This window comes from Seriola lalandi, unplaced genomic scaffold (assembly GCF_002814215.2).
Source record: "Seriola lalandi dorsalis isolate HSWRI2012SDOR001 ecotype SW California unplaced genomic scaffold, Sedor1 jcf7180002054606, whole genome shotgun sequence".
NCBI classification, from domain to species: domain Eukaryota; kingdom Metazoa; phylum Chordata; class Actinopteri; order Carangiformes; family Carangidae; genus Seriola; species Seriola lalandi.
Genome location: NW_019525159.1, coordinates 1,038,088 through 1,065,913, shown reverse-complemented (window position 1 = coordinate 1,065,913; position 27,826 = coordinate 1,038,088). Strand labels below are relative to the sequence as shown.

General features: G+C 41.2%; 2 protein-coding genes across 10 annotated transcripts; both read left to right on the top strand.

Moving 5' to 3' along the window:
* The first annotated feature begins 11 nt into the window (after window positions 1–11).
* On the top strand, window positions 12–21,448 carry prrc2b (proline-rich coiled-coil 2B). 7 transcript variants are annotated; one of them, XM_087177450.1, is made up of 31 exons: window positions 12–159; window positions 4,006–4,183; window positions 4,303–4,477; window positions 4,889–4,991; window positions 5,182–5,245; window positions 5,433–5,576; window positions 6,179–6,492; window positions 6,671–6,795; window positions 6,881–7,044; window positions 7,624–7,711; window positions 7,805–7,973; window positions 8,851–9,193; window positions 9,315–9,532; window positions 10,180–10,381; window positions 10,483–10,687; window positions 10,865–12,913; window positions 14,007–14,167; window positions 14,286–14,401; window positions 14,498–14,639; window positions 15,052–15,128; window positions 15,332–15,619; window positions 15,824–15,925; window positions 16,080–16,272; window positions 16,361–16,458; window positions 16,542–16,669; window positions 16,797–17,037; window positions 17,132–17,299; window positions 17,456–17,535; window positions 17,650–17,731; window positions 18,076–18,285; window positions 19,039–21,448. In XM_087177450.1, the coding sequence occupies exons 2-31, from the start codon at window positions 4,069–4,071 to the stop codon at window positions 19,204–19,206; spliced, it is 6,732 nt and encodes a 2,243-aa protein (XP_087033576.1). In that variant the 5' UTR covers window positions 12–159; window positions 4,006–4,068; the 3' UTR covers window positions 19,207–21,448. The 7 variants fall into 7 exon arrangements, with proteins under 7 accessions (XP_087033576.1, XP_087033575.1, XP_087033572.1 ...); XM_087177449.1 differs by having other exon boundaries at window positions 10,480–10,687; XM_087177446.1 differs by having other exon boundaries at window positions 7,790–7,973; window positions 10,480–10,687.
* A 584-nt stretch (window positions 21,449–22,032) lies between these two features.
* edf1 (endothelial differentiation-related factor 1) lies at window positions 22,033–27,826 on the top strand. 3 transcript variants are annotated; one of them, XM_023419680.2, is made up of 8 exons: window positions 22,033–22,159; window positions 22,938–23,076; window positions 23,172–23,276; window positions 24,608–25,439; window positions 26,396–26,447; window positions 26,665–26,825; window positions 27,510–27,603; window positions 27,731–27,826. In XM_023419680.2, the coding sequence occupies exons 4-8, from the start codon at window positions 25,362–25,364 to the stop codon at window positions 27,790–27,792; spliced, it is 447 nt and encodes a 148-aa protein (XP_023275448.1). In that variant the 5' UTR covers window positions 22,033–22,159; window positions 22,938–23,076; window positions 23,172–23,276; window positions 24,608–25,361; the 3' UTR covers window positions 27,793–27,826. The 3 variants fall into 3 exon arrangements, with proteins under 3 accessions (XP_023275448.1, XP_023275449.1, XP_023275450.2); XM_023419681.2 differs by lacking the exon at window positions 22,033–22,159 and adding an exon at window positions 22,167–22,241; XM_023419682.2 differs by lacking the exon at window positions 22,033–22,159 and adding an exon at window positions 22,359–22,377.

Genomic DNA, 27,826 nt, shown 5'->3' with positions numbered 1-27,826 from the left:
TTCATTCTCAGGCCGGGTAGGACCCAAGCAACAACACAGCTATCGGTTCAACCTATGAAGATTGGGCTTTTACAATCGCCATCCATCCTTTGAGTAGACAAGATTTTGTGGAAATATATCACTGTCGCTAATAAGAAAATACCCTAAGTCGTTGAATCGGTGAGTTATGGACGTGGATGGTTGTGCTACATCTCCAGTTTTGCTTGTCTACTCCGCTGCCCAGTTTTATTGTTGCTTTGTTCTGGGCAGCAGCCATTTTTAATCGCCTTGTCCTACATTCCCATCGCTGTGTTCAGACCGTTTTGAAAGCCAAGCTAGGTTGAGAATGTTAGCTTAGGTTTCAGTGTTTGGTTGAAATCTGCACTAAAATACAGTGTGTTTTCACATGTCAAACACAAACGTAAATGCACTGGAAACCAGCGGCCTGTCAGGGTTGTTTTTGGATCAGTAGACTGGAAGTTTAACGGAATTGGCGTTTCGCTAGTTTCGTACAAGCTGCGATTGTCGATTGCTAGCTCATGCTAAGTTAGAGCAAGTGGCTATGTTTTGTTATATCTGCCCAATAGCACAAACAAACGGGAAACAGCAATTTTCCTTGTATCTCCACAGACTAAAATATGGAAATGATAATGATGTACAGCTCTTCAGGACCTTGGCCACTAGCACTTGATGTTTACATAGCCATTTTACTTTAGCCACCAGCTAGCATATTTTAACTAGTGGTGGCCACCAATTACACCAAGGGTCCTTCTTGACGTTTGTGCTGTTATGTTACAATTTAAAATAATGTTGGATTATACTCTTTAGAATCAGATAAAAAAAAACCGCGACCGTTTATGTGTTTTATCTTAGATACTCAGTGAAATAGGTTGTATTTTGTTTTCGAGCCGCGAACTGGCTGGTGTCAGTTTCATGTGCTGGATTTAGCACTAGCTTTCACTGAGGTAACGGCACTTATAACTGATGTTAACGTCAGAGAGGTCAAACATTATTATGCGGAAAATGTATCTTATACATGTAATATATTCACTTTTAGCACTTATGTTATTTTCTCTTTGTTGTCTGATGGAAATAACGTGAAAAATGTAAACAAAGTCAAGAAATGGATAACGTTAGCTGTCATTGCGTTAGCTTCCATGGCTAAGCTAGCGTCAACTAATTTTGTATTTTGGTGGTCTTTGTTGAAATTCTATTTTTTTTTCTTAAGTTAACATAGAAGCATATGGCAGGATTGGATTTAATGATTACCTAAACCACCGTGGTAGACATATTTTTCTTAAGAAATCCCGGTAAAACGCCTATGCGGGGCTTTAACCGAGCGGCCTCCAATACGTTATTCATTGCCTGGTTTTCGACTCAAACGACGATATTTATTTGCATATGTTTGTGTATAAAATATTCAAAACAGCAGCTGTGGACGTTTATCTCTTCGCTAAGGTTATATAAACCATGAAAGAGAATAATTTAGCCAACTTTTTAACGCGTTGTGTCACCCTCTACATCTTTTCGCATATATTGTTTTGATAGTTTGATTAAGCAATCACTTTTGAAACCTGAGCGCAAGTAGCCATCATTAATATGTTCACCTTTAAGACCATGTTTGGTCATATAATCATCACAATAGTAAACCCGAAAAAACACTCCAACTGATTTGATTGTCTTTGTCAAACATATTTTACTAAAGATAAAAAATAATTTGATTGCTTATGTATAACACGTTAAAATAGCTTGTGTTATTGCTCTAGCTAAAAAATGTCACTTGACTATTTTGTCAGATTTAAGTTTATATAATGGTAAAAAACAAAAAGAGGGAACTTTTCCTAAGTTAAAATACAAAAAAAGATACCTGGGTTTGAATAACTTTGAAGTGGACAGCAGATAAACATCAGTGAATTGCATAATTTTGTTTATTCACATGTTTTGTGTATTTCTGTAATGTTGTTGACAGTTACAGTGGTATTTGCTGTATTTTGCACCATTGAATTTAATGTGTGTATGCCTGGTAAGGAACATTGGCACTACTAATTACATGTGATTCAAGTATGTCCCTTTATGGTTTTGTCAAATGTGACCTGTTCATTAAGCACTAAGCTTACATAAGCTCAACCTGGTGCTTGAAGGACACGGTTCCTAATAATTCATATGAGCCACTAGTCAAATTAATTTCTACAAACATCACATAATTTCTACAAAGTATCTCAGTAGTAAGGGAAGAATAGATGGAAATGAGTTTTAACCAGGAAAGAGAAGGGATTCTTGGCATGGCAACATCATGACGCTTACTTCCTGCCAACAAGAACTTTGTCCATCATACTTAATTTTTGTGTGAATAAAGTATTAAAAATGTTAGATGATTAATCATTTAAGGTGGAGGGAAAATCCACTTGTAGAATCTTGAAATTAGCTCAAAATAAATAATCTGCCACAGTGATCATTAAGCATTTATATCTTGCTCAGTCTTACTTAAGAACTTTTCATATGGACATATGGAGGACAGCATGTATACAGCACTGATTTTAATCACAGCTGGTTGCAGTAGCTCAGTGCACTTTGTAAAAAACAAAATACCACTAATCCTACACAAAGAATTGTGCCTCTTACTTGTCTGAGGACAAGTTGGATGTGTCTCTTGCCCTCAGGTCAGGATGTGTAATAAAACAAAACAGACAAATGACAGTAACTGCTTCAAAATAATTATTGATTTTTCTCAACATGTTGTTGAACACAAAAGGTATTTTTCCATGTGGTTAGAATACCTGCTTCAAGCCATGCTGTGGGCCACTGTGCGTAGAGCCAACATACCACAAATGGTTTTCTGTACAACTGTAATGTTGCTGAGGTTAGACTGAAAACGCTTATGGTCACTGTGGCCAAGGCCATGACATACGGAAGTACTAGTGCCGACAAAGGATGAATGCGTCACCTCACATTGGCTCACATCTTTTGTTAAAAGTTGCACATGGACACATTGCAAAAACTACGAGGCGCCCATCCGACCACTAACATGCAGGTGCATACTACACCTGTGTAAGGAAATAACTGGTCAGTTTTTTTTCTAATTTAAAAACAAAATGGAGAATCAATCAGAACAAACTATCCAATCATACTTACCTCAGTTTTAATCTGTTTGGATAGCCTCTTCATATGATGACTATACAAACAGAGCATGTCTGATTTAAAACTCGCAGCTGGTTTCATGAAGTTTTGCTTTGCCTTTCTTTGCTTTGTTTTTTCCAGACCATGCTTTGCTTGTGGAAGGAAAAAAAACTTAAACTGGGGTAAAATACTGATTCAATTGTTTGGCCTGAAAAGACATTCAGAAAGCACTCTCTAATCTTCTGCACAGCTGCACGTGCCTAACTGGCACTGCTAACTATGTTATGCCATTGCTTGGAAGTTGAACTCTTAAGTGTCAAACTGCCTACACTGCATGACAAGATAGTGAACATTTACTTGACTCTTAATTTTAGCTGCTGTGCTTTAGTTTCATGGGTAGATTTTATCAGCTTTAGCTAAACAGACGGGTACCCACAATCACAAAAAAGTTGTATGCTTTAATGCTGCCATCTCAGTGCTATGGAGACAAATGAAATTTTGTTTGTGATGCTGACAGCTTTGAAAATGACATTTGAGACCTGAAAAACACTATTGCTGCTCAGATATTTTTTGAAGTTTTAAAAAATAAATTCACAAAAAGCTGTTTTCAGGTCTTTATTGAATCTTGGTGGAATTTAAGGTCCGTATTTAAATAAATTGTATATCTGAGCATAGTGTGAATTTAACGTTCATTTATGGATAGCTGTTGGGTTAATATTTGATCAGCAGTGTTTGTTGGCTACATGGTTAAGCCCACATAAAATAACTGGTATAGTGTCTTGACTCACCCTATTGTCAATCATTTGGTCTTACATTTTAATTTATTTTATTTATGCTTAAAACTTTGAAATTGTGACTTTGTGATATCTATACTTAAGGTGGAAATTTCCTCTTCTCTTCTCTTGGTAGAATCAGAAGGCACTGGGAAGAGGCGCAAAGAAAAATTTCCATACTCGATGACATTACATCGCAATGTCCGATCGTTTGGGGCAAATAACCAAGTCCAAGGATGGGAAAAGCAAGTATTCCTCACTCAGCCTATTTGACAAGTACAAGGGGAAATCAATAGAAACTCAGAAAAACACAGGTACGGTGGATTTGTTTTTGTTTTCTCCTTTTGCTTACCTTATATCAGTTACCCTGTTTCAAAAGTTTTTTTAGTCTCAGTTCCTTTGATTTATTTACTTGTGTTTTCTCTCCCAGTAGTTCCGCGACATGGCTTGCAGAGTCTTGGCAAAGTGGCCACAGCCCGGCGCATGCCCCCACCTGCTCACCTGCCGAGCTTGAAGTCTGAAAACAAAGGAAACGATCCCAACGTGATTATTGTGCCCAAAGACGGTACAGGATGGGCGAACAAGCAGGAACAAACCGATCAAAAGAGGTAAGGGAAAGAGAACGTATTAAATACAGCAAACTACTACCCTCTCGTGTAATCATTATGTCGAAGTTCAGATAAATCAACTTTGATACAAGTTGTTTTTTTTATTACTTTATTATATTTTTATGTGCTAAAGTAGTATTCTGCCTAGTTTTTGGTTTTCAAACACAAAGATTTTGTACACAAGTTAACTACACTGGGTGTATGCAGAAGCACATCTCGAGAGACCCTATCTCAGTAGCATCAGGAAAAGTTTTGGGCTTTGTAATAGTCAGCTGTTACAGCCGATAGCTTATAAGTAGAGATAGTTGTTGCATTTACTCCTGCTCAGAGGTCCAGTATTTCTACAAATTAGTCAGTATCTGCAATTTTCCAAGACTAACTGTTTTTCTTTTTCTTCTTTCCTGTTTGTAGTTCTATTGCATCAATACCACAGCTGCCGGAGTTGCAGCCGCAGCTGGCTTTACAGAAATCTGTCTCCAATCTTCAGAAGCCCTCACCGGTAGCCAACCAGGAGGTGTGTATGTGTAGCTATAGTTATATTCAACTTTTGGGCATTCTTTTGGTGATTTTTTACCACCATAAAGATAGTGATAAAACTTATGTCACTTATTTGCTGTTCAAGAAGCTCTCTTTAATACACACTGTGCCCCCCCAAACTATTAATGCAACTATTGGAATTTGACCTCGGTTTTCTTCATTTTCAGAGCACAAACACAGGTGGACCAAAGCAATGGGCCCAGCTAAATGGAAAGGCAGTAGAGCTAGATGGTGAGTGATCTCAGAATTATCTTAAGTTGAGAGTTGCATTAAAAAATTTAATGACATGCTAATGGTAAAGAATATGCTCTCTTCATTGTGACCCCATATTTCTTTCCCAGTTAGTACAACAGTCTTCTGTTTGTGTAAGTGAGACAAACATCTTTCTTTGTGTTGCTTCTTTTAATGCCAACATCAGGTTCAAGGGCCTCAAACCGACTTCAGCCCTTCTCTCACGAGGAATTTCCCACGCTGAAGGCAGCTGGAGAACAGGACAGGGCTGGCAAGGAAAGAAGCGGCTTCGATCCGTCGTATGGGCCAGGACCAAGCCTCCGCCCCCAGAGTAAGTCTCAACTCTCAAGAATTGGCTGGCGGTCTCCAAGATAAGCTAATGTCTGCTGGAAAGCAAATTATTAAATTGGCAATGCGATTTGTGATTCTGTCTGGACACTAATGATACTGTTGAAACACATCGTTGTGGGGCGTCGTGTGGCGTAGTGTGGCGTAGTGGTCTAAGCAGGCGCCCCATCTGTAGAGGCTACAGTCCTCGCTGCAGTTGGCCCCGGTTCGAGTCCCGCATCGGACGGCCTTTACTGCATGTCATTCCCCCTCTCTGCCTCCTCATTTCCTGTCTCTCTCCACTATCCTGTCCAATAAAGGCACAAAAGCCCAAAAACATATCTTTAAAAAAAAAAAGAAACACATCGTTGATAAACTAAAAAGAAACAAAGTCGTAGAGAGTGGTAGAGAGACAAAGGGGTTACAGAAACAAACTCAGTTTCTATAACCCAGTGCTACATGTCTTTTGATATCATGTACTTGTGTATTTTTAAAGCAAGTAGAACTCCATCACAGACATGCTGACATACTTTTCACTGACTCAACATGGAGATGAGGATAAAAACAGTGTTGTATTAGTTAGTAAATCTCCCTCCCCACTTCAAGATGTGACGAGCTGGAGGGAAGGTGGCGGCAGGAACCTTCAGCCCTCGTCCCTGACCCTCGGCCTGCCTGCAGATCCTGAGGGTAAGCTCACTGCCCTGGGTGAGACTGGCACCCCTCCAGCCTCATCTCACCCCTCCTCTGCCACCGGCACCACCTCTTCAACTGTAGTGACGGCGCAGTCACCAACTGTTGACCCCAAGGAGCCTTCCCTACGACCCGCCCAGCCTGTCCGCAGAACAACCGTCCCTACTGCCTTGCAGTACCAGCTTCACCACACTTCAACTGCTGTCTACCATGACATGTTGCCCGCATTTGTAAGTACAACATGGCTCATATGACTTTTTCAGGCGCTTGTTCAAAAAAAGCTTCAAAGACCAGGTACTCGTTTTAGTTGTACATAGTCAAGTTTTGGATGAAGTCAGAAACAGCTCAATTCCCTTTGTTGGCAATTTGTATTTCTGCCTTTAACACTTGTCATCCTGCTGTTTTCAGATGTGCTCTAAAGAGACACGTGAAGCCCCAGGTACAGAACATGTCCCTACCACCGTAGCAGCCCCGGCCCGATTTGACAGCAAACCCACTTTTAGACAGAGCTATGCCAAACCCGAACTTGTCAAGTAAGTACATTCACAATGTGAGAACAGTTTGACTAATTGATAATTGGCAATTGCTAATGTGTCTTTTTACCATCTCTAATTGCAGTGGTGATGTGAGAAGAGAGAACCGCTTTGTGCGCGCTCCACCTCGACTCTCCTCTCAGCCTATCCGCAGGCCTGGTGACAGACCACTACGCCCAGCCATCATTAATCCAGAAGACCTAAAGGATCTGGATGAGCTTGACAATGACTGTGAGGATGGATGGGCTGGTCAGTATTTCCTAGACTTGACTAGATGTAATTGCCTCCTGCCCTCTCTTTTAGTTAGGCCAAATAAAATGGTGACTTTGGCTGCATTAAGTTTCTTCGTCAGCTAAAATAAGCTACAAGATGAAAATATTATCACTTGCTCTGGTTAGCGTGGCAAGGTGACTTGCATTTTAAGGATTTCATCCAGCCAGATAAATGTTTCTGTGTTTTCTTTTTTGAGTGTATGGATTTATTCAGACATAGATTTCTGCTTTCTCAGCCGAGATTGATGTTGCCTCTACTAGTATTGCAGTCTATGTTCTTCTTTCTTTAACCTGTAATTTTCTTTAAAAACCTTTACAAGTGCATCACATGCATTGCTCTTTGCACTCTCAAGATCAGTGAAGGGAACTGACTTTGCCTGCTCATATATGTACTGCTTGTATCATACCACTCTGTATAAATCCTAATTGTACAATAAAATTCAAGTCTGTGTTGTTAGTAAGAAGTAAGGACATATAGATGGGATACCAGGGCCTTTTCCCAATGGTCTACATCCAATGCCACACCACACTTGCTGATGGTTTGTTGTTCTTCCAGGACTCCATGAGGAAGTTGATTATAGCGAGAAACTCAAGTTCAGTGATGATGAAGAAGAACACTTGCCCAATGATAAAAACAAGATGTGGTGAGATCTCTTTCCTCATAGCTCATTAATAATCTAAACACCCTTGTTAAAGTGTTTAATTATTGTCCTTACTTAAAGGGTTCTTGGTTTCAGGACTGAATGGGAGAGGGAGAGAGAGAACCTGCGTGACTGCCAGTCCTCCCTAAGTTCAGGTGAGGCGTCTTACCCCCAGGAGGGCCCTGAAGAGAATTATTCCTACCAACATCATCATCAAGAGCCTCCCAGGAAGACCAACGGCAGATATCTCTCAACGGACACCCAGGTAACCACACACAATGTTGTGTTTTCCATCTTCAATCTCCTCTTTTGAGATTACTTTTCTAAAATTAACTCATTATGATGTTACATTTAAAACACATCTTTTATCCCTCTTTGACTGGAGAATAAAATAACACTACAGAGCATAAGAATATCGGTGCGCTTTCAAAAGATGGTCATTGAGATTTGAGAGAGATGACCTTGCAGTAACCATAGTGATATGTGTCTGACTATGTTTTACTTGCAAAGCCTCTTTGCTTGGCAAGTGAAAAGGATGTGATAGACACAATGGAAGAACAGATTATGCGTCAGGATTTCTGCCATTTTCATGTGGGAAAAATCAGTCAGACTCTTTGCCTGAACAAGTTTTCAAGGTTTTTAAGTTCTCAGTTAGGGTGGGTGGACTTGGCAGATTGAGTAATTTATGGTATTCTTAAGGCCTAGCAATCTAAGGTGCACATTATGTAATGGTTATTTTCCAAGTATAAATCTGGTGTTGGACCTTAGTTTCTTGTTATTCATTCCCATTATCCCATGTTTCTATAATTTAGAGGAATGCAACATCTTATACACACTTTACTGAAAGGTAAACATGGATTGAACTTTTGGATTTGTTTTGAAGAAATGGACACAGGTATAGTTTTCTCTGATAAAAACGGTAAATTAGAAAAAATTGTTAAAGCCTTTTCTTTAAGGACACATTATTGATAATATTTAAATATACTTGATTTAGTATATACAGGATCATTTTGGCCAAATTGGTCAAAGAGACACACCCTCTAAAACAAAAAATAAAACCTTGCATTTTTGAGGGTTTAGTCCTGTGTGTTTTCAAAAACAGAATCCATTACATATATGAACTGCCTCTGTTCCATCTCCAGGCCCAGCAGAAAAACCAAGGTGAGCCACTGGCTGACCAGGAAGATCACCGTCAGTCGCAGACTCAGGCTCCTGCTAGGGCAAAGTATGTGTCACCCGAGTTGTCAGAGGCTGTTGAGAGAGCCCGCAGGCGCCGGGAGGAGGAAGAGAGGCGTGCGCGTGAGGAACGCCTGGCTGCCTGTGCTGAAAAGCTCAAAAAGCTGGACGAGAAGTTTGGGAAGACTGAAAGGCAGATGTCAAGGACAGAGGAGGGCCAGAAAGAGGGAGATGGCAAAGAAGTCCCACTGTCCCCAAACAGGGAACAAAGTAAAGTCCACCCTGAGAACTGGCAATACAGCACAAAAGGTAAAAAAGAGAACTGCAAAAACATTTGCATATTTAGGCCTTCATATTTTATTTAAATTATGAGCACTATTGAAGAATTAAAATTAAAATTCTGGTCATTTTTGCAATCAAATGGTTCTAGATGGAAGTGAACATCCTGCAGACAACTCTCCTGGCCATAGTTACCGTGAGGAACATGGCTTTTCTACCTACCGCGGCAGCGAAGATGATGGACAGGAGCCCTCCTCCCCCTCAGGAGACTACAATGCACGTCATCCCTCCAAACCCATCCCACCTCGTTTTCAAAAGCAGCCACAGCACCACCAGCAGCAGCAGCAGCAGCAGCAACAGCAGCAGCAGGTGAGTGCCAGCTGATGCCCCTTCTAACCAATAAAGTCCTAATCCCAGACTAATGCGTCAATGTATTAGTTGCTGCTTTGTAAGAAGAGGGCTTTCAAGAGTTCACAGAAGCAGGGATTGTTTTTTAAGGTTGGAGTCATCAACATGCAGACATGAAAGGTAGTGAGCCTTGTGTAGGGTGTTAACCTATTTGACTTTGATTGGATTATCCATTGTTAATTCTTATTAGGGTTTTTTGGAGCTAATATCCCTTGGTTCTCGTGTATGAACAGGAAAATGCCATGCACAAAGGGTGGATTGAATAACTTTGCTTTTCTTTTCATCTTAATAGGTGTTGTTGAGCTTAGAGTGTCTTGTTTCACAGAGGACATGGCCCAGTTTGTAATTAACAAAGGTGTAACATTAGCAGTGGTTCCATCTTTAATGTTATTAAAAACACTTGTGCTTTTCCTGCAGTGTCTTCTGTGAAAAGGGCCTTTTGCTAGACTAGTCATTTTTTTCCTTTACTGAGAACAGCTACTGTGGCAATGAGCATGCCAGGGTCTTGCATGAGAAGTGAAACCAAGATGATCAATGTTAATCTTTCATATTTAGTCTATAGTGTATGTTAATTGATGTGGTATTAAGTTTAGGTATGTATTCTACAGGAACAAGTATACAAGATGCAGCATTGGCAGCAGTCTGGTCACCCTGCCTCGTCTGGCTCAAGTCATGGACAGCGAGGCTACTATCCCCCGCATGTCCTTGGGTTTGACCCTCGCTGGATGATGATGCCGCCCTTCATGGATCCCCGCATGACCCAAGGACGATCTCCTGTGGACTACTACCCTAGTGCTGTCCACTCTTCAGGTGAAAACTTATTTTTTTAAAAAGAGCATTTACCTTCACATCTGAAATAAGATGGTTTGCATGGAAAAACTCCCAATTTTAATAATGATCGTTTTCAGCAGGAATGATGAAACCCTTGATGCATCAAGAACACTTGAACAGTCCTGGTTCTGATGAGGGCTGCCATCCCAACCTGCACCAGGAGAGAAGAGCCCCTTCAACTGAGCCATACCCTATGTGGAACCCAGATGGCTACCCCTTGCGCAGTTTCACTCCACCTTACCAGAGACAGCATGAAAGCTCAGATAGTGGCCAGGCAGATGACAGGTCAGTTTGTGTGTTCAAAAATATCTGAGCCTTGGAATTCTTCAGGCAGTCTTTCATATTTTGATTAAAATCTGTCAACTTTCACAAAGCAGGAAAACTTGCTTAGTGGCATAGGCTTGTGGGCTTGTGTCTGTGTTTGCCATTCTTAATCTTTTTTGTATCTCCCCTTTTCCACAGAAGTGATATGGCCTGCTCTCAACAGGACTCCTATGAAGAGAGGGCCAATGAGTGCTTGACCCACCCTCAAGATGATCTCCCCCATCATGCTTACCAGAGCCGAGGCCCAGACAGAGCACATCATGACCAAGGTTTGCTGACTACTGCTCAGAACCACCCCCAGAATCATGCTGATAATGAATACTCAAAACAAGACTGTAGAGACAAACATCTGAAAGATGGCCCTGAATCTCATGATGAGACCATAGATGGCTCCAAGGAAAATTGGAAAAGAGATGGAGGCCAGAAACAAGATGGAGGACTTAACAATACTCAAAACCAGTGGTCTGAACCCAGTTCCAGTAGTAGTAGTAGTAGTATCAGCCAGCCATCTGAGACCAGTGGGCGTACCTTGATTCGCAGAACTGGGCCCATCAAGAAACCAGTTCTCAAGGCACTCAAAGTGGAAGACAAGGAGAATGAGAAGCCTAAACCTGAGCCTGAGGAGAAGCCCGTCCCCTACCGCCTGGAGAAAGAAGTTCTCACTAATGTTTATGATTTGAAGAAAGATATCCAGCCTGCCAGTAACAGGCGTGCAGCCTCACCTGTTGTTGAGAAACAACCAGAAGAGAGGCAGCGTCAGTCACCAGCTCCCACCAAAACAGAGAGGCCTTTGAGCATCCACAGTGATGACTCTCCCAAGGAGAGCACCTGGGACAGTGGCAAGAGCCAGTCACTTAGAGAGAGCCAAGAAAACCGGGAGCCCCAGGCACCACGGCGCAATAACTGGATCTTTATTGATGAAGAACAGGCCTTTGGTGCAGTCAGGGGAACAGGAAGAGGCCGCAGTCGAGGCTTCAGGGAATTCAGCTCTAGAGGTGGAACCCGTGGTGGCAGAGGTGGAGACAATATCAGAGGAGCTTATAACAATAATAACAGCAGTGGCATTGGCGCTCAGCGGACAGGCAGAGGCCGAGCACCAACTAGGGACCTTGTCAAGGTGGAGGAGTTCCAGAGGGGCAAGCCCCGGAGACGAAATGTCAGCGAGACCTTGAGTGAAGCCTCTGAGTATGAGGAACTGCCCAAGAGGCGCCGCCAGAAGGGATCTGAAAATGGAGATGGTTACACAGAGTCTGGAGAGGTCCGTAAAGCAGACAGAGATTCTTGGAGATCCAACAAAGTGTATACAGATGACCAGACAGCCACAGATTTCAAAGAAAAGACCAAGGCCAGCAGGGGTTTTGGGGGTCGCACATTGCCTCCCAGACTGAATACCACTGGAGGTTACAGTCGAAGCTTTGGAGGCTCCAGGGATATTTCCACATGGAGGGGCCGTGGGCCACAGTTTGGCAGCAATGGTGGTTCCATACAAGAAAATGGTTATGGTCCTGGAGCTGAAACTATTTATTCCCGTAGACTTCCTGTCGAACGTGAGACTCTCAAGTACAACCCTAAATTCACTGGCTCTTTGATGGAAAATGGCACAGAGGACCGAGAAGGAGAGTACTACTTTGACAACGAAAACCCTGACAGGCAGATGCTAAGGAGACGGCGTCCACCCCGTCAAGACAAGCCTCCACGCTTCCGTCGTCTACGACAAGAGCGCGAACCTGGTTCAAACCAGTGGACAAGTGACGAGTACGTAAATGGGGACTTTGCGAACCCCTGGCCTGGTCGCTCCAAAGGCAGTGGGGAAGACAGCTGGCCTAGTGGCCACTATTCTGGTGGACGTTCTAGCCAGCATGGTCAGGTGGAGGAATGGGAGACAGGATCAGACAACAGTGACTTTGGTGACTGGAGAGAGAAGCGAGGTGGAAGTGGAGGCGCGGCTACACAGGGACATGGTGACATTCCCTCTGACTCAGGCCACAGTGAACCAGGCTCTGGCGAGAAAAGGGAACTTTCCAAGAGAAGCTTCTCCAGTCAGAGACCATTGGTAGAACGGCAGAACAGGAAAGGGGAGCCATCGCTGCTAGAAGCAAGCAAGATGACACGTACACCTGATAATCCCCCCACATCCTCCTCTAACAGGAGCGACAGTTGGCAGAATGGAGGGACTTCTTGTAAGAGGTGAGGTGAATAATAGAACAAACTTTAAGTTGAGGTTTATTGTAGGTTATACTATCCTATACCCATATGCATTGCTCCTGAGAATGAAGCATCCTTAAGATGAGCTTGGGAATTCATTAATGCTCTAGTGCCGTGTTTCAGGCCTGGTTGTTATAGTTGCTTAGAAACCAACAACATAGTGTGTCTTCTTCCTATATTATTTTGACTTAAGTGTACTCTGGCTTGCCCTCTCTCAATGACAGGAATGAACACCAGTGTTTGTGTTTTTTGGCTCACCTTAATTTGAAGAAAATTCTCTATTACAAATGTATGAAAGTAAGTGCAAAGAGAAACAGTGTAATTATTCAGTAACATATATACCGTTCATTTTACCAGCATTAATTATTTTACTGGCCCTTGTGATATTGTTGAATTCTGGATTACACTGAATGTCTGTTTTTTACTTGTTCCAACAGGTAGCTTTTGAGATCATTTTGTTGCAAGTGGCAGAGGTTCATGCAAAATTTCTGTGGCCTCCTGGGTTCAGTTTTGAAGTGCCACATGCTATTTCCACTTGCTCTACCAACAGTTGTGTATTAGTTGACTACAGCTGAGCCACTCACCTGTAGATAGTTTGTTCTGTCAATGCTCTTGCATTTTGCTCCATTCTTTAAGGAGGTAGTAGGTTTGCTACTGTTTCCCCTGCAGTGAAAGTCTGAGGTACTGAGCAGTTCTCACCATGCAGTCAGTCTCAGATGAGTATGTAGCTCAGTTTCATTGGTGAGATGAATGTGGGAAAGGCGCCTGTGCCTAACAGGAGGATTGGCAAATTGAACAACACTGTAGATTTTCCGCTGCATCGCCCCTGAGCCTGAATTTTAAGTAATCCTGTTTGTTTTTCTTCTTATTCCACCTGCTATTTGTCCTTTGCTGGACTTAATTGGCTAACTGAAAAATATATTTTTTGCCAAATTGACAACTGCCCAAAATGAATTGGACCACAGGATTCTCAGAAGTTTTGTTTAATTTTGTCACTTTTTTATGTTGATGTTTTGGCAGTGCTCAGAATACCCAATTAAAATCCCTTTGTCTCCCCCTTTTCTATTTTCGGCAGGAGCCCAGATGAGTCCGGCCCAGTCTACAGCATAGAGCAGCCGGAGGAGAGGGAGCCCAGTGAGCCCTCAGGGAAGAAATTAGACAAGGAGCTGAAGCCAGGACCTGTCAAGACAGACTTAGCTGAACCTCTGTCCCAGTATGAACTCAGCAGTTACCCAAGTGAGTGCAGTTTTTTTCATTAATGTTTTTGTGTTCTCCATCTTGATAGGAATAATAAAAATCCCTGGACAATTGGTGCTCCTACATTTCTGAATTTCTAAAAAATCTTGTTTTGTAGTCGAGGGGGACGCAGGGGGACCTGTTTCAAATCCAGATGGATACCAGGATGCCTTGTCCAAAAAGCAAAGACGCCCACAGGAAGATGAGAGAAGGAGGAAGGATCAGGGAGCTAGTGTAAGTTAAACATATGTTCAACATATGCTCAGTCCTCCTGCTGAGAATGAACAAAATGTATGTAGTTTGTTAAGCCTTTTCTCATTGACTTTGTAGGTGCCAGTGAAGAACAGGACAATCACATCCAAGATACCACCACGCTTTGCCAAAAAGCAGGGAAGCATGAGCATTGAGCAACCTGAGGAGGCACTTTCTTCCAACAACCTGGGAACTGAAATCTGGGAGACCAACAGCTCAGGTAGTAGATGGATCCAATTTTCTTTCAAGTAGTAGTTCTCACTCCTTTTGTTGTTTGTTAAGTATATTTGCTTAATTACTGCAGAATATTTCAGCTTAATTATCAGAATTTACTTTTGTAATATTATTGCTACAGGATTGATTCAATATTTAACAGAGAAACAAGTTTCTTAACCTTTATTTTGTTATTTTTGGGGACAAAGCAATTATGTAGGCTTATCATTTACTCTAAGTTTGATGTTAAAATGACATTAAAACACACAGAAAAAAGAGTTATGAAGTAGGAATTTAGGAAGGAATTATTTAAAATGTGCATTTCTTGTAAAAGTTTTATATTTTTGTGAATGGGAATTTTGAGAAAAGAGACAAATTGATTGCATTCGTCACTAATGGCATACATTTATCTTTTGCAGCTCTTTCAGTCCAGTCTTCAGGGGGAGACTCATGGACTAAACAGGTGTCTTACACTGGGAGCGAGCCCAACTCTGAGGTAGTACAATGCAGTTGCTCATTGAAACCTCCACATATACTGCAAATGCTCTGTGTCTGCATTGTATGTCTTCAGTTAAAAGTATTTTCCTTTTTCTTTTTTTTTCTTTTTTTTTGACATTTACAAATAAAAAATTGGTTGCAATGGAATAAGATTACTCAAGAAACATGAACAAATTAACGCCTTTCCTTCTTCTTGGCCAGGATTCTGATGCTGGACCAGAGCAAAGCAAAGAACAGCACAAGCCAGGGCCCATCGGAAATGAACGCTCCCTGAAGCATCGCAAGGGCTCAGAGGGTGTTGATCGACTGGAAGGTGGCCCCATCACACCAGTCAATGGTGTGGACCTCCATGTGGACACTGTGCTGCCCGTGCCTCCTATTGAGTTTGGTGTCAGTGCCAAAGACTCTGATTTCAGCCTACCACCAGGCTCTACCCCAGTGCCAGTGTCAAATCCTGTCAACAAGCTTCAGGACGCACTTACCACCAATGTGAGGGATTTTTATCTGTACTTGTGGTGTCTTGTAAATTAAACAGTTATAGGTGATTGGAAGGCATGAAGGATAATTACAACCAAAATCAATAATAGGATGCTTCAAGGACATTTTAGTAATGGAAGAGTGTCTTTTTGTGCTTAAAAACAAGAGATATTGACTTACAACTCATAGATCCTGAACTTTTGTTTATTTTAACAGACTGCTCTCAATCAGAGTATCCCCATGCTGCGCTCCAACCACCTGCAGCCTGGCATTAACCTCAATCCCATCTCCTTCCCCAGTGCTGACCTCACTCTCAAGGTATTTGAATTACAATCCTGTATAAACATGTGCTAATTAGTGTCTGTTTAGGCAATCTTTTCCTGTATGTGGAAAAATATAGTGTGAACATTAAGGAAAAACTGACTGTGGTATCAAAACATGCTTATCAACTTTAAATGTTTGTTTTCTCCAGATGGAATCAGCACGCAAGGCGTGGGAGAACTCCCAGTCCCTCCCTGAGCAGGGCTCTCCTGGCGGAGGTGCTTCAGGTGCTCAGCCTCCCTGCAGCGTTGGCTCATCCAGTGGTGTCAGCTACAGTTCTTTTGGAGGAGTGTCCATGCCTCCGATGCCTGTGGCATCCGTAGCACCCTCCATGTCCATGCAAGGTAAACATTTCTTTTTCTCCGTTTGATGAGGGTTTAATCTTTGAGGAGAACTAAACTTAAAAGCTGTTGTTTCCTGTCCATTCTTTAGGAAATCATATTCCCCCATTGTATCTGGATGGCCATGTCTTTCCAAGCCAGCCACGCCTCGTGCCTCCCACCATGACCCAGCAGCAGACATACCAACAGGTAGAGATATAAACACATAAACAGACAAGCTTGTTTGTGTATCAGCAAAATGGTCCTTATGTTACATTTTTTCATCCATTCAGGCGGCCGCAGCTCAGCAGATTCCCATCTCTTTGCACACGTCTCTTCAGGCTCAGGCTCAGTTGGGGCTTCGAGGCGGTCTACCTGTCTCTCAGTCTCAAGAGATGTTCAACTCTATTCCCCCCTTCAGGTACTAGATGGAATTCACACTGGTCTCGTTAAAATGGTTCACTTTAGTCATTATCTGTTCAGCTTGTGTGGAGTTTAATGTTTTCTTTTGTTCATTCTGCTGCACCGCTTGGTCTTCCTCGTTTCAGGTCCCAGGTTTACATGCACCCCAACCTGTCACAGCCCAGCCCCATGGTGCTGTCAGGTGGAGCCCCTCTCAAGGGGCCCTACTCGGCTTTCCCTGGCATGCAGCCCTCAGACATGGTCAAGCCACAGTCAGGCTCACACTACCAGCCAATGAATGGCAGCCAGCAACTAGTCTATGACAGCCAGATGAACCAGGGGCCTGGTATGGGGTCCTCCCAGTTAATGGACTCTCAACTCATCCAGGTTAGTGGGTTTCACAACAGCTCAAGATACTATGTTCCTGTTGGTGTATTTTGGGATTTTTTCAGATATAAACAAAAATCTTTCTTTTCACCAGGTGACCATGCCCCTACCTGGCTCTCAGCTGCGCTATGGCTCAGCTCAGCAGCATCTCATCCTCCCACAGTCCATCCAGCTGCAGCAGGGACAGAACCTGTCAGTGGGAGCCCCGCGTCGAATGCTGCCGCCTGGCTCCCAGCCTGCTGTCATGACTGGCAGTCGAGAGGTGTGACTTATGGTTCTAATGTTACTCAACAAAAAACCGTTAGAATAGTACAGACAAATCTGTACGTTACTGCATATTTTTTTTAATCTATAACACAGTGGTCCACAATGGTTCATATGTATTGACAATGTGTCTTCCTTGGTTCCCTATTATCAGGGCTCGCAAATGGAAATGAAAGGCTTCCAGTTCTCTGATAAGCCCAATCACTCCCCAGGCATATCTGGAGGATCCTACAGGTGCGTGGAAAATACTTGTTCAATCACTAGGAGGTAATTGGGTAGAACTGTATATATAACTAACACACCATGTGCAGCTTTATTAACTTTATTTTCTTTCCTCCTTTTCATCAGGCCTGGTTCTGCCAGCCCCAGTGGCAAGCCCTCTGGTCCTGGGGGCCCTGTAGGCCCCCTGCCAACACATTTTACACAACAGGTATTTATTTTTCACTCGATTATTTTGAGATTTATTTACTTTAAAGGGTAATCAGGGCATTTTTAAACTTGGGCCAATGACAGAGATATTCCACCACCTAAGGCTAGAGAGTTTGGTATATTAAAAGCTGCTCTCACATCTCAAAATGATGGTCCCGGGTTCACTTCTAAAAACTAAAACTGCAAAAACTCCTAACAACAAACCTGTGAGTGAACTCAAGTATTTGGACCAAGTCTGAAAATGCCTTAAGAAATTCAATACTAGCATGCTAATTATTCGTGTTTTCATTTATTTCCCACTCCCTCATCTACTTCCTTTCCCTCCTCCTCTCCCATGAGCAACAGGTCCCACCTGCTCAGGGCAGCATGGTGATGCACATGCGGCCCCCCACCACAGGCCCTTTCCCCAACCCCATCCAGAGACCAGTCATGCAGGTCAACAAGCCTGTCATCATCCGCTCCCCCCCTTACCCTAATCCCGGCCGTGACCCTTCCCACTCCACCCCTCCCTCGGCCCCCGAGCCCCCTGTCAAAGGGCCAGAGGATGGCATGAAGGTGAGCCACCCACTGTAAATATAGGTAATTTAATTTAATCAATTTTCTTTTTCTCTATTTGAATTACTTGTTGTATGTTTTTTTTAGCGTGTGTCTTTGACTTTTAAAGTGTACAGTTCTAGTGACCATATCATAAATGTGTTGATACAATACATTTTTAGTATTGAAAGACTTATCTGAGATAGTATAATTCTATACTGTTTATAGCATTATTATTAACAGTTTGTCTATAGAGTAATCTTTAACGTTCTCTGAAAATGTTTCTCAAATATGTAATTTTCATTTGAACATTTCTTTCTTGTTACAGTAAATACTTTAGCATTTATAGATATAATTACAGATGAATGAAGGGTTTTAATTTTGGATAATCTAATGCTAATAATTTAATTTAAATGACTTGTGTGTTAGTAAACTAGTTAACTAGTAATCAGCAGCATGGTTTGGCTGAGTATGGTGTTATGGAAAGCTAGGAATCTCTGTTGCCTTATAACACTGTTAATAAAAGTGATCCAATGCAGTGAACAATAGGTAATTGCCAACAAGGTGTTTTTCCAGAGCATTGACTTTTTTGGATGAAGTAACCTGTACAATTGTGAGAAGCTGCAAAAGAAGGAAATTGTCAAAAACGTCTACTGTTTTAACCAGATAGCTGAGCATCAGCCTTGGACTATCCAAACAAGTGTTTGCTGCATAAATTTAAAGCTCGCCAGGCACTGCTGTAGATCTTAGTAACCCTGCCTTCTTTTTGTGCAGAATAAAACCATACGAGAAGTGCGCAAGGCAGTGGGTGAGGGCAAGACACCATCTGGGGGCATGACCAGCAAACTCCAGGAGCCCCTACCCTCTACAGGGCAAGCCAAACCAGCACGCACTGGAGCCATTAAACCCCAGGCGGTCAAAGTAGAGGAGGGCAAGGCATAACAATGGACCTGAAAATCCTCATCACCACCCAGCCTGCCAACACAACGCCCCTTGACCAATGTCTGAGCCTTCTGAGACCCATCTTATCCCAAGGCACCGAGGCAAGGGGCAGACATGCAGACATCACGATGAATTACCCCTCTTGAACTGTCAGAACTGGACACTATTATTTCACACCACGTATAGAGATATATAAATATATTATAAATATATACATAGACACAAACAGTCTTTTAAGCAGATCTCTTCAAGGTCCTCTTTAATTTATTATTAGTCACTTTTAAGGGGAGATTGGTAAAGATAAAAGATATTTCTGTTTTCTTTTGTGTTTCTCCTCGAAGCGGGGAAAAGGAAAATGGCCAACTCAGACAGAGGGTTCATTTTTCATACCATTTTGCCAAACTATTTACTCCCTGTTTATGGACTATAACCCTTAAGACCAGGCAGACACTTGATAAATCTCATTATGAGAAGCAAAGTCTGTTAAAAAATTTTTTAAACAAATTTGAAATGCAGTGGGGTACTTGTTTGTCATTTTTCATTGGCATTTTTGCTGGTAAATAAAGTTTAAAGTCATCACCCATTAATCCTATTGGTAAAGGACTTCTTTTATTAATGCAGGAAATATCCTAACTCCAATTTGTGGACATCATTGCATGTCAACATGGCAAAAGTCAAGTGCATCAGCCTAGAATAGCATCTTCTGGGGTTCCACACCCAGCCCATGAACTGTGGCAAAACTGCTTAGACTGGTAGAATTTATTTCTTTTCTTAAAACTCTGTTCTTTGCTTTTACATTCTGTTGCTTGCTCTCTTCTGTCTGTAAATTGAAACAAAAAGGTGGACATTGTACCAAAATCATGTTGCTTCCATGGGAACTTCACTGGCATTGATACAGCGTGTGCATGTGATGTGCTGAATGTGTGTAAACTTGCAGGACTCCTGCCTAGAAGCTAGCAACATTTCACAAAGACTGTACCTGAACTCAGCATTCATTATGCTGCCATCGACTGTATGGATTTTGATAAACCAAGCTGGCAACAATTTTGGCCTCATTGTGAAGTTTTGTGTGTGGGGTGGGGAGGTGCTGCATTCTCAATTGCTGTAAAGGACCCCCCTGAAATAGCTGATTGAAATGTTTGCTTTCTTATCGCTTTGTTTGGGTTGTAATGAATCAAACTGTCTGTTTATGAAGATGTGATATAAGTGATAATTTTTACATCCCTCAACCTGGGGCAGTTTGCTTTTTTTTTTGTTTGTTTCTTTTAATGCTCCTGAAAGACTTTGCTCTCCAATTCCGTTCATATCCCACTTGACAGTACTGTGGGGAATTGTGAAGAAACAGACTCATCACCATTTGATTATTCAGCATCTGGTCTCTGAGGTGGCACTAGCAATAAATGCAGCCTAACTATAATCACAATCAGGGTCCAAAAATCTTATTTTTTCTGTTAGAAGCTAATGATCACAAATGAGGGGCGTTTAGCGTTGCTTGCTGAAATAAAATACGATCTTTGCTTAAGCTTTTTTTGTGCGCACTGCAGTTCCAGTGGACTACGAAGGACTTTTAAAAGTGTTCTGTTTGAAAATGTGAAGCTGTTGGATTCATCATTTATTTTGTTTTTTTTGTAATGGACATTCATTTTGAGACTCACAATGCCAATGTCATAACTGGTTAAATGTTACTGCTTACTATAACGCTCCATGACACTACAAAATGTTGCGATTTATCTTTATGACAATGTTTCACTGGTATATATGTATATGCATACTTAACTGTACAGTCGAGCCTTGTCAGCGAGGGGAGGCTTAAACCCACATTTCATTTTAGATATTGTGGCACTATAAAGGAGTTAACGTTGAAAAGGTCACTGTGTTCTCAGAATGGACTGCTTTCACTTGTTGATAGGTTTATTGGGCTTGGAGTGTTTTTGCCTCTTATCCCTTACTGCAAAAGATCTTGATGCTTCTCATCATTGTACCTGCACCAAAATGTTGCCCTGACTTTTTTTTTTGTACTTTTAAGATGCATATTTCATTTTGTCAGAGGACCAGCGCTTTCTACAGCTGATCCAGCATTCTATTTATCCTATCTGATCTTTATCCTTTCAGATATTTGGTCATTACTCTCCCTTGTTAAAAAAAGAGCTTATTGAAAGAAAAGAAATAAAGCAGTTGTGATTTCTTAAATGTACTGTTGATTCTGTATTCTCACTTTGTCATATTAAAATCATGCATCAAATTCTTGTGAAAGATATTGTGGGGAAATGATTTCAGTCTTGGGACTGTTGGCTGAGGCTTATAGGACATGCAGTGTCCTTGATGGGAGGCGCTTCCACGGAGTATTTTATAATTAAAATAATCAAGCCTCAGCAGAGTCAGGTAAAGTTTTACAGCTGTGGCCACCCCAGATTCCCAAAAACACTGGTCATCCACATGTCTTTTTAGCATTTAGCATTTCACACAATGTCCATGCTCTAAAAGAACTGGGAAATCAAGGTTTGATTTTGTAGTGCTGGATATGTTTTACTTCTTTACTACATCACTGCCTTGAAAATAGTTTGAAATGCACCTTATAGCTTTCCCACCCTCTATTAATCACTAACAAAAGACAATTTGTATGGGCATGGGTATATGGACATAGTTTTTATACCAGGTTATACTATAGAAGCATATAACTGGGACGAACATGGCCCAGTTGTTTTCCCTGGTTGGTCTGATTTCATTCAATATAGGAGGCCAAACAGAAAAAAATACTGGTTTGTGGATGTGCACGGTCGTAAAATGTTTATGCCCTTTCTCTTTCATTTTTATTAATAACAATTACCGTAATACCCCCGCACCTGTGAAAAGCGGGTTACGTGACGTCAGAAGTGTCAAATTCCAGAGATTTTTTCAGGACAAAGACGAGTCTTGTCTGGACGAAGAAAGTTTCTCCTTCGTGACTGCGGAGGTAGGAAGTTGTGAATTTAAACACAGGATTTATTTTCTTTTTTCCACCTCAGATTATTTTGGGTGTATTTTAGACAAACACGGTAACTTCACTTTTGTTTTAAACTTTATTATCACCCCCGCAGTCGGACAGAGAAGTTGTCCCGTTGGATGTTTTGACTGATGTGTTGCACGCGCGGCTAACGTTAATCTAACGTTAAGATTAGCATCGTTTCCAAAGTAGGATTTTGTTTTCTTCACTTTGTGCTGAACACAGGACGCAAACTGGGAGTATGATAATGTGCATTACGACCATAATGTGCTGTTAGCTAAAAACGATAGCTTCGTCTTGGTAGCTGTAATACCTGCATAAAACTAATACTTTTCAAAGTTTCATATTGGAAAAATGCAATCGTGTAGTTATGAGTAGATGTCATGTCGATCCAGATAGGAAAGTAGGTCAACCATCTTTCATGGATCTAGCGAACTTTTGTTTGTAAAAGTGATTTAACTTACTCTCTAGTTGCACTCCCACTCGTACTTTTCGTGAGGCTTTCTGAGGACTTGTATTATCATTAGTTTTATTAAACAACATCGGGAGAGTACATAGAGTCACACATCATTTACATTTGGCCATTTACAGAGCAATATAAAATCTATTTCTCGTGATTAGTTAAGTGGTCAATATACTAGTTTTACCTCACAAAATGTTCTTTCTTGATGCTGCTACATTCCCACAGGCCTTGTATTATAAAACAGTAAGTTTATCTTTAAGTAACAGATGTGTTTCTCTGACTCAGGATGGCTACCAAGGGCTGCGTGAGGTCAGATGAAAGCCTGATGATGATGCAGGAACTTGATGACCGGCTGAAAGAGCAGATTGACAAACTGGAGCATGTACGCCTTGCTGCCGTTGAACTGAAGGACAACTTGTCTGAGGTACATTAGGCATGCCATATATGGTGACACCTGTTTAATCAAAGTTCATTTTCATTGAGCTATCTTGTATTTGATTTTATTTTCTTCGAATACAGTGTGACGATGATCTAACCCTGTCTATTGCTGACCATCTGGAATGGTTGAATCACTTGTCAGAACGAGTAGAAACCCTTCACATGAACACAACTGTTTTTGTTCAGGTGAGAAATACTCTGCATACAATTCAGGTCCACAGACAGTTCCGATATTCCATAAAAGTATAAAACAACAGGCCTCTATTAAGAGAGTCTTATATTTGTCCTAGAAATTACTGCACATAGCCATTATTGTTGAGAATCAGACATCTGCTGCCACCACAATGTTTTGTTTCTTTGAGAAAAAAAAGTTTACTGCACATAAACTAACAAATGTCTTACTTTTCAAACATATTCTAAATCTGGGAGATTACCTGCAGGTTAAAAACTTTGTTCCCCATAGGTGATCTGTTCTCAGATTTTCTCAGAAGAGCCTTTATAATGGTTGCAAATGCCAGAGGGAAACTCATATTAAGAAACAGGTTTCAAGTTTCCAGGCTTCTTTCCTCTTATGGGAACAGAACTACAGGGTAATCACAGGTTTGAGGTGAACCTAAGGAGTTTTTTTGTGCATGTTTCCTTCATCATGGCACTAATTTCCTTTCCAACATTGTTAGTTAAGAACATGACTTTAATGGTGAAAAATGGGCTGGCCTTCCTTTCTGAGCATGTCAGCAGGATAGCTGCATGTCAGCTAGTCTGTGATCATTTGATGAAACAAATGAGTGCTTGTTTAAGGATATGCACCTTATAAAACATAACATCAGCTGAAATATCAAATGTATTGAAACCAGGAGCTTAAGACTGGCGAACAATGCAGGAGCCATCTTAGAGTCCTTGCCACTTAGGTTTTAATTGTGCTTTAGTGGTGCATATTACGAAACAGTTTGCACTGTAATTTTCAAATTACCACAAAGTAATTGCTACACAGACAATCTCGGGCCTTCTGAGCCCCACCACGCTTATCTGCTTTGCAAGGTTGGATAATCCTGCCTTGTTTGTGGGTGGTAACACTGGAAAACACATGTAGTTTTGGAATTTTTATCAAGAGTTTGATTAAAATGTTATTAATCCACTGAGTGAAAATCATGAGAATGATCTGTACAGAAACTGGCTCAGAAACAATTTATGTGAGTAACTGATTGCTGAATTATCATCTGTGTAAGAATCTGTAATTAACTGTAGTTGTCCAATGCTGTTCCTATTTTGCATTGATTTGATTTATGTTGCAGCAGCTTCATTAAAATTTTAGATTTTCAGAAAATTCCCCATGTCCTACCTGGTGTTACCAGAGTGAGAGGTGAACAAAAACTAACAACAAGAAAAGGTTTAACCTCTGTCAGTATATACGAGCTGTCCTCATCCACACAATTACTGCAATCTGGGACTTGGAAACACATTGGACAATGTACAGTGCATTGGCATCTTTTGCTAATTTCTTGTTCATCTGTTTCCAGATGAATCCCAAGCCTCGTGCATGGGCAGGGAAACAAGGTTCCAAGCATGGCTACCGCTGGACACGTCTTCACCAGGCTGAGGATGCCCAGTCCGAGTTCGGGTGGTCTCCCATCCGCACACGACGCAATAGCGATGCAGCCTCTGAAATGTCTTGTAACTGGTGACCTGTTAGACTGTGGCTAATATACCAAAACATTGTACAGCTCACTTCCACCACGTTGAGGATTGAAAGATTGAAAGTCTTTGCACACTTTATTTTTCTATCGGTACATTTTCCCTTATTATCATGCTAAGTTTTACATGTAATTTAGGACTTCACAGTTTTCTATGCCCTGTGAAAAGTAAAATAATTTCTAATAAATTCATATGTAGGCAATTTGTTACAGTTTAATAACTTAAGTATGGACTTTTGTAAGTTTGTGCCCTTTGTTCTCAAAATGTATGTCCCACTGTCTGATGTAATGTTTATTTTAAATGTGTATCAGGCATTCTGTGCTGAAAACGTCGATGTGGATGTAGGTCAGTATGCTCCTCCGGCAGAGGGCGCTGCTGCAACTCCTACATTATGTCATTGTTAACCACACAGTTTTAAATAAAGCTTTGGCAGAGCGCGTGGGTGGTAATTCTGGAAGGAGCGTATGATTTGCTAAAGTAGCATTACATTCTTTGAAAGGATCATTTTGAACGCACCGAGTCAAACTTATTTTTTTATCTATATTAACCTTTACGGGTATCGAGTGAACCCCAGAAGACATGGCTGAAAGCGACTGGGATACCGTTACTGTCTTGAGGAAGAAGGGGCCCACTGCTGCCCAGGCCAAATCCAAGCAGGTTAGCATGAACCCCTCACTTCATCTGTAATTTTTTGTTTTTTTCTGAAACACATTCTGAACTGTTTATCCTTTTAATGGGTTCAAAATGGGTTTCAACCAATACTTAATTGTGTATTATGTATCATTATAAAGGATGATTTCTGCACACTGTTATGGGTTGAATTATCCAGTGAATATCGCCCATGCTTCGTGGTTTAACTTAGTTTAGTTAGTAACAACAGTGAACTCCGGACGAAGCTTAAGCTCAGTTAACCAAACAGTTACGTCCACCTACACAATTTGTTGTTAACGTTACAAGCTCCTCAGTCAACCAAACCTCACTCAAAAATATGTGTAATTTAGTCCGGGGCAGATATTGTTAGCTAGTGAAATATTCGACGGTGACCAAAATAGCAGCTAGCTAGGATTGGCCAGCTAACCTGAACAGGGTTACTTGGCTATAGCTAGTTACTCATATCTAGCGCTACTTTTGGTTTTAGTTTTATGTGTCTGTGTGGGAAAGGATAGTATCTCATGTGCAACCCGCATGTGGATGTCTTGTAATGCTTGTCGGAAGACATGTTGCTGAACATCACAGGGCATGCGCCTGAGCCTTTTGTTGATGACTTCTGAAATGCCATAAGGCATACACCTACTTAAGTAACTGCTGTCACGTAACTTTACAAAATTGCGTATATTGCAACCTCATGGTCTGTTTGGGGAAAGCACTCGAAAGCAACCGTAAGATTACAGCCTTGCTAGTTGTGAACTTTGCCTGATTGTGCTCAGACAGGATGTTATCTTTTGTTTAATTTAGGCGTCACACTTAGACAAGCATGTCCATTACTTATTAACTACACGGTTTGTAATCATAAACTAAAAGCTACATGAGCCTGGTCATAATGCAGTCTGCTGTCAATTTAAGACGAATATGCTTTGAAATTTAAGGTGTGCACATGTCCATGTTTTCTCTAGGCTATCACGGCTGCTCAGAGACGTGGGGAGGACGTTGAGACAACCAAGAAATGTAAATTTCTGCTTTATGTAAAAAATTTGGTAAAGACCACATATCATTTGCTGAGTGACCTTATTTTGATGCGTTTTTTAGATATTTCTCTCATCACCCAAATTCAGCAAAACACGATGAGCACTAAATTAATTTGTCATTTTAGAATCGGAATGAATGTAAGTGTTTTGATTATGCATAACATTAACATTACCTTGATCCAACACTTGTCACACAGGGTCTGCAGGACAAAACAAACAGCATCTTGTGACAAAGAACACAGCCAAATTGGACCGGGAAACAGAGGAGCTGCACCATGACAGAGTTACCCTGGAGGTGGGCAAGGTCATCCAGCAAGGCAGACAGGATAAAGGCTTGACCCAGAAAGACCTGGCCACTGTGAGTGTAAAGAATGATCATATATCCACATGCACAACATATAACACGTTGTGGTACTGCTGGAAAAGATGTCTTTGTCTGTAAAATATCCTTTATTGTGTGTTAAATCAATTTAGTTTCAAGTTTGTTCACATAAAGTGTTGCACAGAGGTTTAAATACTCTTAAAAGCAGGAAATTGAGCAGAGAAAGTGAATTGACATCTATCTCGGTAGTACAGCCAACTGACTCAAACCAGCAATGTAAGATCTGTCTCTTATTAAATACAGCATCATACAAATTAGTCGCTTTGGATAATCCAGTGTTAAAAATGATAAATTGTTATTGAGAGACCCACGAAACATGTAAACAACATTGTAGACATGATTCATTTTGAGTATATAATGGTGCAATCGCTCAGTAATCATCTCCTTTTTACTTCTTAACAGATATTCGTATAAACTTGTGAAGCCATTTCCTGTGCAAACCTTACCATCATTGCTTTTTATCATGTAAAATCATCATGAAACACTGTACACGATCACTCACTGATGTTAATAACTTAAACATTCAAGTAAACAGTAATTTGAAATGTTGTGTTCTTGCAAAAAAAAAGAGCTGCTTTTGCATGCTTGAGTAGTTTTGCTGGCTTTAGGCCTTATGGTTCAATAAAATGATAAATTATGTATCATAAATCTTTTCCTCAGAAAATTAATGAGAAGCCTCAAGTAATCGCAGACTATGAGTGCGGGAGAGCAATTCCCAACAACCAGGTCATGGGCAAGATAGAGAGAGCAATTGGTAAGAAAACTGTTGGCTATTATTTTCTACAAAAGAACAATCATTTTTGTCATCATTTGTCTCAGTTGTCAGGTATACACACATATAACCTATGTGTTGATCAGTCTCTTTAATCTGCCATGAACAGGGCTGAAACTGCGTGGGAGGGATATTGGCCTACCCATGGAGGCAAAACCCAAGAAGAAATGAACACAAAGCCTCGAAATCAGCCCCCCCCCCACCC